General features: G+C 38.8%; 1 protein-coding gene across 2 annotated transcripts in view; it reads right to left on the minus strand.

Moving 5' to 3' along the window:
* Cntn5 (contactin 5) overlaps nucleotides 1-14,289 on the minus strand; it is a 1,164,510-nt gene that overhangs the window by 463,216 nt on the left and 687,005 nt on the right. For both annotated transcript variants that reach the window (XM_013118528.3, XM_040734736.1), the window contains exon 4: nucleotides 1,310-1,531. In XM_013118528.3, coding sequence (XP_012973982.1) covers nucleotides 1,310-1,531 — 222 coding nt within the window. The remainder of the gene's footprint in view (nucleotides 1-1,309; nucleotides 1,532-14,289) is intronic.

Consider the following 14,289-nt stretch of genomic DNA (forward strand, 5'->3'; position numbering starts at 1 on the left):
GAGTAAAGGTCTAAAGAAAACTGCACATACAGTCTATTAGTAAGGGGATTCTGGGAGAGATACACATCACTCCTGTGTTTTCATTCTTACAGAAGGCAGCAACAGTATCCACGCCACACATTTCTTGTAGAAATAGAGTGAGGTAAGCTGTTTTTAAATCATAGCATGTTGTCTGCTAATAATTACTGGCAAGAGCCTACCCTCATTGCTAGCTAACCCCATTTTGTGAGATGTCTAGTGATGACAGATTTAGGGAACAACTTGGAAATGTTTTTCAGTCCATAATGTTAGCAACTGTAGAGTGGTTCTTACTTTAACTGTTATCTAAGTGTGACATCTGGGTTGTTTATCACTCAAAATAAAGCTAAATGTAAGCACAAGATCTTAGGATATGTGATACATTATACTTAACATTATTTTACTAAAGAAAAAATCTAGAAATAGAACCATTACACACAACATGATTATTTTACCTCTTCAAAGATTTATTTTAGTTTAAATCATACATATGTACACATGTCTATGGGTGGGTCTGTGTACATGTGTGTGAGTGCCCAGAGGCATTGCGTTCCCCTGAAGTTAGAGTTTGAAGCTGGTGTTACAAGCAATTGCGTGCATCTTGATGTGGATTGTGGAACAGAATTCAGGTCCTCTGTAAGAACACGACAGGTTTTAACCACCAAGTCACCTCTCCAATCCCGAGTATGTCTGTTTTAAGGGTACTAAGACTCGTTGCCAAATTGTCATTCTCCCACAATAAAACTCATTCTGAAATTTAGTTTTAAATAACTCCTGGTTGTGAATATAGTTAACAATTAATTTCACCAAGAATCTTGAGAGGTGTTTTAGAATGGAAGCCAAAGCTTTAACAAGCTCCTTCACCGTGTGGCCTTTTTCTCTGTCCCACGGCCTGCAGACTTCCTTCTGTTTTCCAGCGTTGCAGTTTGAAAGCCGCATTTTTAAATTCACTGCCTGTTCCTATAAGACATAGATCGTTTCCCACCCTCCTATTATTTTTACAAACAGAAAATCTGTATAAGACTCAGAGAACTGCAGACAATCAGGAAACAAGAGGCCCGTCCTCACAACCCTCCTAAATGCACCAGTTAGCTCCCACAGATGGTATAGACACACTGAGCACAAACCCCCCTGAACCCCATCTGCTTATCCAAAGCTGACTGTACCTCACCTACAACACTGCGAGGTCCAACCCTCTTGTCTCTGAAGCAGGCTTCAAAGCTGCCATAACAGTTTTGTAAGATGTGTTCCTTGCCTGGCTACTGCTATTTTGTAATTTTTCTTCACTTACCATCTTGTCTGAAGGCATCCGACGAATGATAAAGGTTGACTGGGGAGTGGTACTGCTGAGCTGCCCCTCGCCAGCTTGGTGGAGAAACGTTCAGGGTCCCGAATGAAGGACTGCTGTACCGCGGTCTGCTCTTGGAACTAAAGGCAGATGAGGTTGAACTCTTCTTAATTCTTAGCAGAGCAGCATATGAAGTGGGAATACTGGAAGGAGCTTCAGTGTTCTCTGCAAAAAGGAAACGGCAACCCAGAATCAAACCCAAGGCCCCTGAATTATGCTTGTTTTTCCTTATGGAAATAAGTTTCTTCTGGATGTGTTGTTGGAAGCCTGTTACAACTGAATTCAAACTAGAATTAAAAATGAAGAAAGAAACTAAAGGCTCACTGTGAGGTCTGTGAATATTTTATGAAACCGTCCTGGCTGTAATATGTTCCTTTAAGAGGTTAAATGGATAAAGATGAGAAGTAGAAATAGGGGAAGGAAAGCAGCAAAGGAAGACAAGGGATGGAGAAGACGGGATAGAGGGAACAAGGAAAGTGGGAGGGAGGGGGAAAGAAAATGTTGCAAGACTCAGCCATACATATCCTCTGGGCAGGAGTGTTTGGATGTACTTTGAATTTGCTTTAATCTATTCCATGCAGGGTAATTCGGTAATTCCATCTTTATTACTGAAATTGGGGAAACTATTTCCACTTAATGTTGTGTTACTACAAAGATAAATACACAAAGACAGGAGCTTCACTGGCTGAAAAGCATCATACCATACCAGGAGTTTCTCCTGGGGCACACATCTTTTTTACACTGAAAGTTATGCTGCAACTTCCTCAACAGACCTGAATCAACTACTAAATATGAAAGAATCTTGATAGAATTCATTTTATATGTTTTGTTACATAATTCCTATAAGTTAATATCAATTAGAAATGATACTATGAAGCTTCCATTTTTGTCCCTTATTAAGAAACATTTTAAGTTTCTAAATTTTGCTATATTAAGAAAACAGAGTGTGCAGAGCATCTGAAATAGATTGAATTATTATGTGCTCAGAACATAATGTGGTAGTTTGAACGATAATGGCCCCCATAGGATTATATATTGAATACCTGGTTGCAAGGGGTTAGAATTGGTTGAAAGGATCCCAGTCTCTATCTGTCTCTCTGTCTCTGTGTCTCTCTGTCTCTGTCTCTGTCTCTGTCTCTCTCTCTCTCTCTGCGTGCTGACTGTTACAGCTATTTCTATAGCATCATGCCTGTCTGCCTGCTACCACACTCATGACCATGATGATAATGGGCTTACTTTTGAGTCTGGTCCATACCTTATGGTGGCAGCCTATACAAAGGGTATGGAAGAAGAAAGCTTTCTCTCTTTGCCTGCTAGCTTTTGTTGGCAAGTCTCTTCTTCATTGTCACGGAGCCTACTTCTTTCGGGTTCTGGTGTATACCAAAGACCAGCTGAGACATCTAGCCTCGTGAACTGACAACTACTGTATTTTTGGACCTTCCATTGTTAGATAGCCATTGTTGGAGTATTTGGACCACAGCCTGTAACTCATTCTGATAAATCCCCTTTGTAGATATCCATTCTATCAGTTCTGTTCCTCTAGGGAACACTGATTAATACAGATAATAATTTTAGAGCATAATTTTGGAAACAAATCTAAATACAATGAGTTTTAAATGGGCATTGGATTTTTGCATCTCTAATATAAACTGAACTGAACAATTTGCTAATAATGGGAGTCTTTTTATATTTTATTTGTTGCACATGGGTGCTTGGCCTGCATGTAAGTGTGTGCACCACATTCACACCTGGTGTCCGTATAGGCCAGAAGAGGATGCCAGATCTCTTGGAGCCAGGGTTACCATTAGTAGGAAGCTACCAGATGGGTTTTGGAAATTAAACACAGGTCCTCTGAAAGAGTAAACATTGCTCTTAGTGGGTTGAACCATCTCTCCAGCACCAATCTTGGGATATTTAAAAGAATCAGAGAATATATTTTATGTTAATGCCTGCTAACTAAATGTAAGATAAAAGTCATGCATTTACCAGTAAGCTTTCTTATTATTAAAATTACTTATACTCACTTCAGATATTTTGGGATGCATAAACATTTCCATGATTTAGAAATAACACATTAGGTGCTAAACTATCATATTATGTTAAACATATCTCTACTGTGAAATTGTAAATATAATTTTTTCTGAAGGTCAAGAAAAATGTATTTTGGGATGTTTTCCACACTTAAAATGAGCATGCTCTGTGTCATATACCATCAGGAGCTGAGAAGAAATCTGTACCCCTTACTCACTGCTGTTACACAGCCTGGAGAAAGTGGGTCAAGCTCCCCTGGAAACAGTTAAGCCCTTTTGAGCAAAGCACTTGAGAGAGACTGCGTCTCATTTAGAACCAGAAAACAGGTGTGAGTTGTAGGTAACACCTAGATGTGTCAGGCAATGAGAGAGAGTGGGGGATTTCCCTTTATGTCCTAACCCTGAATTTCTCCATCTTCAGCGCAGTTTTCTGCATTATGTTTGAAGATCCTGCCTTGCGAGCTTCTAAGAAATAACAAGGAGAAATACCCCAGCTACTGCTTAAATATGAAACAAGTATAAAAATATGAGCACGAGAGTTTTAATCTGGGCAAGTACAATTAGTAGGAAATTAGGAACATTTATTTACTTTTAGTTAGTTACGCAAAGAAATAGCCTTTATTGTGATATTTTTTGACACACGTATCATTATTTTTTTGCTACTATTCGTCCCCCACTGTTGATTATTGTGGTAGTAAATCTTACGTATACACATATGCATGTATACACACATACACACACATGTGCACACACACACACACACACACACAACACTGTCAAGAATGGCAGCAATTGGTTTGTGCCTTTAGCAGATAGATGGACTAAACCCTGATTGCACTGTGTGTCCCTCACCAAGGCTGCCCTTTCTGTGCAGCCTCTTGCATCTGTTAACAGCTGTGATTCCCTTTTTGTTGATGAATGCGAACCCAAAGCTCTCACTACACAAACTTGGCCATGTGTTAATGCATGCAGCACTCTGGAAATGCATTAAGAGATGCCAAATGCTGGAAACCCAAAAGTGACTAAGTTATCTCCCCAACCTCCACAAAGCTCTAATCCAGTAGAAATTAAAGGCCAGCATGCATCTGCTTTTAATGCAGAGTGGAAGAAAAGTAGGTGTAGGGGTCTGTAGGCTCTATCCCCAACTGCAGAGCTCTCTTATTCAGCTGATAGTGTCACAGAAGATGCTTTTGAAGAGGAAAGACTAGAACTATCACTTCAGGGAATGGGAACTCAATGGGACTGAGTTCTGGCTGCAAGATTGCAGAGGCCTAAAGAAATTAAACTTTGGATTCTATTTTTAAGGGCTTGCAGTATGGATCCTTTTAAATCACAATGCTAGAATCCTTTTAACAGTAATAACCATGTTTTCTGACTCAAACCAATCACTTCTTCATTAACCTGTACTGATAATTTTCAAAAAGTCTTTAATTATTAAAAATTGTTAGAACTAGCTATAAATATAGTCTTGAGTCTCAAATGTTCTCTGTCTTCATATGATTTATTAATATTGGTAAAGTATTACCAAATGCCTTAAACCATACCATTCTTCATATACATAAAAACAAGACTGCATACACTGGAGGTAAAAAAAAAATGGTAAGGGTGCTTTAACTTAGTTTGCACACTCCTCAGGGCAGAATTTTCTTACTACAATGAAAACTCACCTTAACTCTGGGGACATATGACTTCCTCCTGACTTCCAGGGGCTCATTTCATTCATGGAGACTCTTGGGTGAGAGAGGGGAGAATTTAAATCTGGACTCTACACCACAGTAATTGTGCCTTTCATCATGTACGAATAGCTCTGTTCCTTGGCTTCTGTGGTTGTAGAATGAGGATGTGCCTAAACTCATTTTATAGCATCATGGAAGAAAGCAAAGTCATGTATGGAATTGGAATAATTCCTAGTTGATAGTGAAAATAAAATTAATGAAAATTTCGCATTGTATTTGTCAAATGTAGTTCAGTCTTTGGCAGGGAGAGCCTGTCCTCAATTTATCCCTTTCGGTTGTGATTTATTCACAAGTTAAGAGCATAAATACTGTCTTATAATTTATATTTTACTCTGAAGAGTTCAAAGACTGGGTAACAGAAGTGAAAGAAACCCTTGTACTTTCCTGCCCTATGATTATGCTTATTTTCCTACATAAGTATAAGTAAATTATGGGGGAAATGAAGGTAAATACAGAAATTGTGGATTAAAGAAAAATTAGCATTTCTGTATTCTTGTGATTTTTCTCTGTTATAGCAAAGACTGCTCTTCTCTCCATTTTTCTGAGAATGGATTAGGAAAAAATGTGACTCCCAATATTTTTCTGGGAAAATCACTTCTCAGCTGGTCAGTCTTTTAATAAGTACCAGTGTTGGCAATGTCAGTGGAACCTGGTTAGGCATTCCTCATTTCTCCTTCTATTTTCTCACTTTATATAGATCAGACCTTGGGGAATGCGCCTTACAGTAATTTCTAAAGTGGCCTGGAGATTTTGTGATAAAACTCAATTAACCTGGTGCTCTCACACCATGGGACCCCAGCTGGAAGATGGGTAGGAGTAAATATTAATGCCTTCATTAGACATCTCTTCCTCAAGTAACCCTGAGACCACCAAAGTTAGATTATTTAATAAAATCATGGTCTTCTAAGTCACAGTGACATTGCCACATCTCATGGTGTCAGAACTAACAGTAATCTTTTCCATTATTTTAAAGGTCGTTTTATAGATTAAAATACCAAGTATGAATAATATTAATACAAGTGGATTGGAATATATAAAGCAGACATTCCTTAGGGTAACATTCACAAATAAAACAAAATAAAATGATATGATAAAGGATGTACTTTAATCCCTCACCATGCTTTAAATATTTGTAAATTTTCTGACACCTATTAAATTTCATAATTCCCCATATGTCCCTGAGTGTGAAAATATTTCTAGAGAGAACTTAAAAGCTGTAAAATACTGACAGTAGCACTAGAACAAGTGATGAGACTCTGCATTGGTAGGTCTTCTGTCAAGTCCTCACACACTGGTAGCATAGTTGAAGCCTTAGGAAAGGTGAATAAACCACACCAGAGAGGCATGAAGCATCATAGCAGGTTCCTCCTATAACTTCAAGCATTGCCTACAGTTCTAGTTTTATTTGTAATAAAAACACTCTAGAACACCAAAGTGGAATGTGGTGACTTTCCTAATTATGACACTTAAATGCTTAAACACACACTTCCAGAAAACAGAGGGTCACTATACACTCACTGATGACGTAGCACCCAGAAAAAGGAGAAGCCATGAGATCTCCAGGCTTGCCTTGTGACTCAATTTGTCATCAAAGCCGGCATGAAGAAATGCTTCATCTGACCTTTGCCGGGGCAAATGCCAAAGCAGTCCTGTCTTTGATGAGGATTCATGCTCACTGTGCAATTTCAGGCCACTTCTGTTTTCTGAAAGTTAAAGGATGGGTGGAACACCTCAGCAGAACCTGATGTGGGAAGCACACTTAGAAAAGTTTAATAATTTATAAACACTATACATTTTCTCAAGTGGGGTTTTGCATACACAGTGGAGAAGAATTTGAAATAGCCCCAGATCAGATATACTCCCAGCCTCGACTCAGCATTTCTGTATTATGTATAAACTTTACATCATTTCAACTCTAAATTCTGGGGAGTGCTATAGAATGAAGTTCACTATAGGAGAGCACTATGTGAAAGTCAAGCATCTGAACTATTATTTTTTAATAACAATTATTTTTTATTTAGGTTAGAAACAATCTTGTTTCACATGTCAATCCCAGCTCCCTGTCCCTCTCCTCCTTCCCTGCCCTCCCCACCAGGTGCACGACCCCCCACCCAATCTCCACTCCAATCCCCAGGGAAGGTGAGGCCCTCCATGGTGGATCTCCAGTAACTGTCATTTCATCCAGGGCAGGGCCTAGGCCCTCCCCCAAGAGTCCTCCCATATTGTGGGATGGGCACCCAAAGTCTATTTGTTTTCCAGGGATAAATACTACCCAAGGCCCCATAGATTACCTAGGCCTCCTCACTGACACCCACATTCACGGGGTCTGGATCAGTCCCATGCTTTCCACACAGCCATCATTCTGGGGTTCAAGAGCTCCTTGTGCAGGCCAACTGTTTCTATGGTTTAAACCAGCACAGTCTTAACTCCTTTGCCCATCAGTTATCCCTTTCTGACACTGGATTCCAGGAGTTCAGTTCAGTATTTATCTGTGGATGTCTGCCTCTGCTCTCATCAGTCGCTGGATGAAGGTTCTGTTTCCTAGATTCTCTGGCAGTGGGATTGTGTGCTGGCACTCCCCTGATTCATGTCGGTGAGTGCACACCATGTTTCTCTTTTTGTGAATGGGTTAACTCACTCAATATGGTTTCTTCTAGTGCCATCCATTTGCCTGCAAATTTCAAGATTCCTTTTTTTTCCACTGAATAGTACTCCATTGTGTAAATGTACCACATTTTCTCTATTCACTCCAGTTGAGGGGCATCTAGGTTGCTTCCAGGTTCTGCCTATTACAAAGAATGCTGCTATGAATACAGTGAAACAGATGTCCTTGTTGTATGAATATGCATCTTTTGGGTATATGCCTAAGGGTGGAATTGCTGGGTCTTGTGTTAGACTGATTCCCATTTTCCTGAGGAATCTCCATACTGATTTCCAAAGTGGCTATACAAGGCGGCACTCCTACCAGCAGTGTAAGAGTGTTCTTACATATAAAAAGAGCATCTCACAGCAATGCAGTTGTAGAGTCTTTGTAGAAGACTGAAAGTCAGATGCAGTCACAGAGGATGGAGTGCAGAGTTCTAACTAACCTATCTGCTTCTCAGATCCACTCTGGACAATTGAAGCCATAGTAAAGCAAGACTGGAGACCTTCATCTCCCTTTCCATTTTTGTAAGGGCTTGGTGATTATATATATATATATATATATATATATATATATATATGTATGTATGTATATATATATGTATGTATGTATATATATATATATATGTATGTATGTGTGTGTGTGTGTTTGTGTGTCTGTGTGTGTTGAAAACATTACAAGTTAAGTTGGACATGATATGATTTTATTTCGAAAAGAAAATTTTCCTATTTAATGTTTCTATAACTACAGTATTTATATAGTATCTCTTTAAATAATGAAAAGCATAATGTGTGAGCAGTGAAATCAGTATTTCTTTTATAATATGAATCATTGAGAAAATAAGTGCAGTACTAGAGTAATAGTTGTGGAGTGTATCCACATTAGTGACTAAGTGATTCCCTCTTCCTTTGGATAATGAAAGTTTGCAGTTTAATTGTAGCAATTATATTAACTTTCACTGCCTTATTCTGTTTGTGTTTCTCACAGATTATCAGTGTTTTATAACTCATTCCACACATGACAACAATGTTCACTAATAAATGGTCCAGCTAAAATGATAGTTTCAGAAAACATGGTTCCCTTAGAGTTTAGAATCTGTCTTATGGGTAAATTATGCATTTGCTACATCAGCAAAATAAGTAATGAATGCAATGCTTTTGCTGAGCATGGTGCAAAATACCTTCTACACCACATATTCAAAATGTCGTCACTCTCAGTCACAGCAGGCTTCAAAATGGAATTAAACATGGGCAATTCCATTAATGAAATTCTAGGTAACTAAATATAATCAATACATTTGGCCTCTTTATGGTTTAACACTTATTCCCTGTACAAGAAATGTTTATCTATTGTGCAGCCTACACTGAACAAGATGTAGGAAGAAAACAGAAACAAAATATAAACCCTGCATTCAACAGTTCTTATAATTCAGGAGGTGTGCAGTATGAGCTGCAGGAAGCTGACATTAAGACAATGTGGACAATGGCTTCAAAGACATTATTAACATATGTTGTTTTGTCCTCAGTGAAGTTCATATCTTCACTTTCTAGAAGATATTGTATTGAGTGCAGTGAGTGGTTGCTCACCAGTTCTCTCATTAAAAATGGGTGCTTCTTCAAGCCTGGTAGACACTATCCCACATGGTGCTATCTTGGGCAGATGTAAAGAACTTGACTGAGATCAAAGAACTTTTACTATCCCAGTTGTCAGTGTGCATTGAACACACATATATTTTCATAAGTGACAGTAAATCTACGCTTTTTATTTAGCTGTTTATTGATGTCTTTCTGCTGATCACACATTCTCTGTAATGTGTTAGCCACATTAAGAGTGAGCATGAAGAAAGGTGAATTAGCAGGGCATTGGTGGTGCACGCCTTTAATCCCAGCACTCGGGAGGCAGAGGTAGGAGGATCTCTGTGAGTTCGAGACCAGCCTGGTCTACAGAGCGGGTTCCTGGACAGGCTCCAAAACAACACAGAGAAACCCTGTCTCAAAAAAACCAAAAAAGAAAAAAGAAAAGAAAGAAAGGTGAATTAGCTGGGGCAATGCTGAAGAACTCACCCTGGTGGTGAGGACAGGAGGACAGGCGAGAACTGGTGGGTAGAAGAGCCCTGCTACTGCCCAGGCCCAGAACCCGGGCTGTGACTTGGCCTGTCCCAGCATCCATCCCATCTGTGATCTGCTGGAGCACATGAAGGGACCTGACCTGCAGATAGATCCAAAGCTGCAGGGTCTCCACCACACAAGGCAACAACACGGAGGAGTCCTGGAGAGGGTACAGCATGGACAGTGTAGTAGAAACCAGAGGCCTCGAACCAGGTCAGTGAATCTTTACAAAGAACGCTTGCAAGTAAAGACGTATGGACAAAGGGCGGCATGACTCGCTGTGTCACACTGCCGCTTCCAGAGACTTTTTTTTTTTTGGTTTTTATGAGACAGGGTTTCTCTGTATTATTTTGGAGGCTGTCGGTCCAGCCTAGTCTCAAACTCACAGAGATCCGCCTGCCTCTGCCTCCCGAGTGCTGGGATTAAAGGCATGTGCCACCACCGCCCGACTTCCATTACGAGACTTTTAATTTTTTTTCCTTTTCTCTTATATTTTGTTTTACTTTGGGGGGGGGTGATGGGGAAATGAATGGGATCAAGATACATGGTGTAAAGACGCATAGGATAAATAAAATAAAAAAGTTACAAAATAAGAGTGAGCATGAAATAAGAGAGCAAAATAACCAAGCATTATGAGACAGTTTTTCCTTCAAAGTCAGTCTCCATAGCTTTGACTCTGGGAACTAAGGGCTGGTGAGACACATGCCATAGTAAATGAGGAATTCTGCTACTGACATGCTATGTAAGGGAGTGCTCTATGGCAGTTCACCAGTTCAGTGAGTGTCCATTTAACAGACGATTACCTGAAAATTAATAAAATTCCATGGTATTCTGATTCTACCACTCTTGGCTAAACTCAAGGATCTTAACCCAGTGACCCTGAATCAAAGACTCACAGCTGGCTGGCCCAGTTCAGTCAGACTCATGGTATCCCTCTCACTTTAAGTATCCACACAGCATCCCACAACAAAGCTAATATTGTCCCCATACTCTACTGCCAGAAACCAGGTCTGAATAGGAATTGTAATGTGGGCCTTCATTGGTAGATTGCCAACTGCTACTCCCCAAGTCAATTCTCACAGTCATTAATTTCGAAGGAATTTCCCCACCCATTAGTGTGTAGCTCACCTTTTGGCATTACCTTCAGGGTCAAGGTGACCCTTCTCTCGATACTCTTTAAGGGATCAATTACAAGGGTTGCATCCAGCAGGAACCCTGAGCTAGTATTTTAAGCACTCTGAATACAACAACTATATCCTCATTGAAGAATGGAAATGGTCTCTCATCGTGCTCCTTAGTCATCATGCATATTTTCCCAAGCAAAGTGCCTTGCCATTATTTGATCTGTAGATCAAGGCATACTTGAAAGTCAGCAGTAAGCTGTTTCACAAAACACTACTGGATCAGTGTTCTGACCTGTAAAACAGGCAGGTTCAGCATGGTTTTGTTTCAAGGAAATTAAAGTCATTTCTGTATGCAACTGCCTGCTTGCTTATTATATTGTGGTAACTTACTCCTTCAGAAGTATTTATGCAGTCTACACACACACACAAACACACACACATACAGAGGCTGGCCTGGGACTCATTATGTAGACCAGGCTAGCCTCCAGCTCATATATATCTGATTGCTTCTGCCCCCTGAGTGCTGGAATTAATACCCAGCTAATTTATATTTTTTACCCAGATAGATACACTTTATATATCCACATCCCAGTGATTAGTTGTCTCTTACACAAAAACGTTGTTGGAGTATCACTGAAATATATCCTTTTCCTTGTGACTATGGGAGCACCTGAATATTAAAAGTTCTTGCTAAATTTCTGGAGACATTCCTCAGTGTTTAAGAACACTTCGTCCATAAATCCCGGTCCGTGGTTACCCTTTTCGGGTCTCCATGGGCACCAGGCATGCAAGTGTTATACAGAAATGCATGCAGTAAAAGCACTCATGCACATAAAAAAAAAGATACATCTTTCAAACCACATAAAATGTTAAATAAACTCATTTAAAATTTCTTGCTAAAATTGTTTTCGAATGATTTTGATTTTGGTCCTCTTTCTGGCATTATAAGAGAACACTATGTGACTATTTGTAGACCCTCTGCCTATCTGACTAGATGGTGACTAGGGACAAATATTTGCTTTATTTTATACGTGAGTTTGCAGAACCTCGCATCTCATCATTGAGCTTGATTTTGACCGTGAGTCATGTGCTGCATTTTTCCAGGTACACACATCTCTTCACTAAGTCATCTATCATGGAGACTCAGCACAGAGGTGGCTCACAGGAGAGGTGGCTCTGTAGGTCTGCGGGCAAGCTGAGGGCCTGCCGTCCATACTGGGACCCACATGGGGAAGGAGGGAACCCATCCCCTCAACTTTTCTCAAACTTCAAGCTACAGAATAGTGATATGACCACATCCAGCTAACCCACACACACAATAAATAAAATCAAAATAAATCGCGTGTCAAATGGCTTTCTTTTTCCCTACTGAAGTTCACTTTCATTGATATCTGAGGTAGTCTAAGCACCATGATACGCACCCCAACTCCAGGTATAGACTGACTTTGTGTGTTTCAAGAGCAGAGGAAAGCCACTATCCTTGCCGCTGTCACAATATTTTTTTTCTTCTTAAGCTGTTTGAGGTTGTCATTAAACCCACTTATCTTGGTGCTGAACACACTTAATTGTGGCCACAACTTTTTACTTCATGACAATGCAAAAATGTGACTTTTTAGCTGACATTTTTCTTCTTTTCTAACATGACAGTTGGTCAGTGGCTAAGGCTCAATGACATTTATCAGCTACCTAATTAAAAGGTAGACACTTTTATAAAAATTGCAAATGTGACCTTCATTTGTGTATTTTTGCTTGCTAGCATGTTTATGGAAATGTCAGAAAGAACCCCACTCTGTTCTTTCCCATAATGTTTAATTATATTATATTGAAAGTGTTCACTACTTGGTTACCATGGAGTAAAAAATCACATGGACTCCCTGGAGAGCGGGACACTGTAGTTTCCACCCTGTACTGAGCATGAATTGCAAGGATGTGCCTATAGCATGCCAAAAGAGCTAGGTGAAAGTGGAAATTTGTTCAATTAACAATTTGGCTTGCTTTCCTAATTCCAAACAAAACCTCTTTTTTCTTTCTCTGCTCAAACAAAGCTTTGTATACATGGACTTGATTGCTTTAGCATTCCATAAGGACAGCCCAGACCTCCTGTGTCACCTTCAGACATTGCTATCTAATTGCTTCTAAGAATTTTCCTGTTAGTTTCACACAAACTAGCAATTTTTATCAAATGTCCATCATGCTGTAAATTCTACCTGCTCTGGATCCAACGCCTGTAAATGCTTCTGTAATTCTGGGTGTAATTCTTTTGGTATCCTTCCATTCAAACTCTCCAGTCTGAGGGACTAGTGTTAGTGTTTTCCATCATTGCCTGACCCAGATATTGCTGTTTTTCCTTCAGAGTTTACACAGCAAATCAAATGTTTCCTGACTAAAGAAACACTTCGCATTACTCGCTATAATTTTTATATTACATTTTATGTGTTCCTTTTCTTAAAGACTGGTCAATATTGAATTATCTTTTGTTTCTCAAATGAGCTAAGCCTTCAACTGATTCCTTCAACATTCCTACCACTTATTAATCAGTGAATATTTTATAAAGATATAATTTGAGGTGTTTCCCACTTATATAAGTTTTATTTAAAAAACTGAATTTCCATAGGGAACTTTATCTCACTTTAGAAAAAAATTAAATATAATTCAGGAGAGAGAATCAAACATAAATAAATTATACACATTTATAAATATACACATCTCTTGTTTTGAAGTGTGCCTATGGACTTGTAGGCGAACAATCAAGTCTTTCCTAATATCTGTCATAATATCACACTTTACTGCAAATGTCAGGACCACAAAGAAACCTACAAAGATATAGTTGAAGTCACATAGGATTTTGAGAGTTGATGTAGCATTTTGGAGCTTAAAAATAATTTTGCTGAACAATAAGTATCTTTATAATCTTTTTAAAGTTTCATTAGCCCAAAGATAAAGTAATTTCTTAAAAAGCTGGAAGTTAAAGATTTTTTCCTTACAATTTTACATATTTCCTTACATATTTTACAAATAAAGATACAAACTTGGTCAATTCATTTTTATTTAGTTAACTTATCAAATACTTTTCCCCAAATGAATGGATGTATTGCATGCTAATGTGTGAATTTATATACACCTTTTCTTATTTATTCTCATTTGATAATATATGATGTTATGGATAATATATATGTAGTTAACTAGCTTTCTTATCTTATACTTAGTTATTTTATAAGGTGTGTTGAAAATAAAATTTCATGGAAGAAGTAAAACGATTTCAAAAACTTGGTTAAAGGCTT

The sequence above is a fragment of the Mesocricetus auratus genome, unplaced genomic scaffold, assembly GCF_017639785.1.
Source record: "Mesocricetus auratus isolate SY011 unplaced genomic scaffold, BCM_Maur_2.0 Super-Scaffold_100040, whole genome shotgun sequence".
In the NCBI taxonomy this organism is placed as follows: Eukaryota; Metazoa; Chordata; class Mammalia; order Rodentia; family Cricetidae; genus Mesocricetus; species Mesocricetus auratus.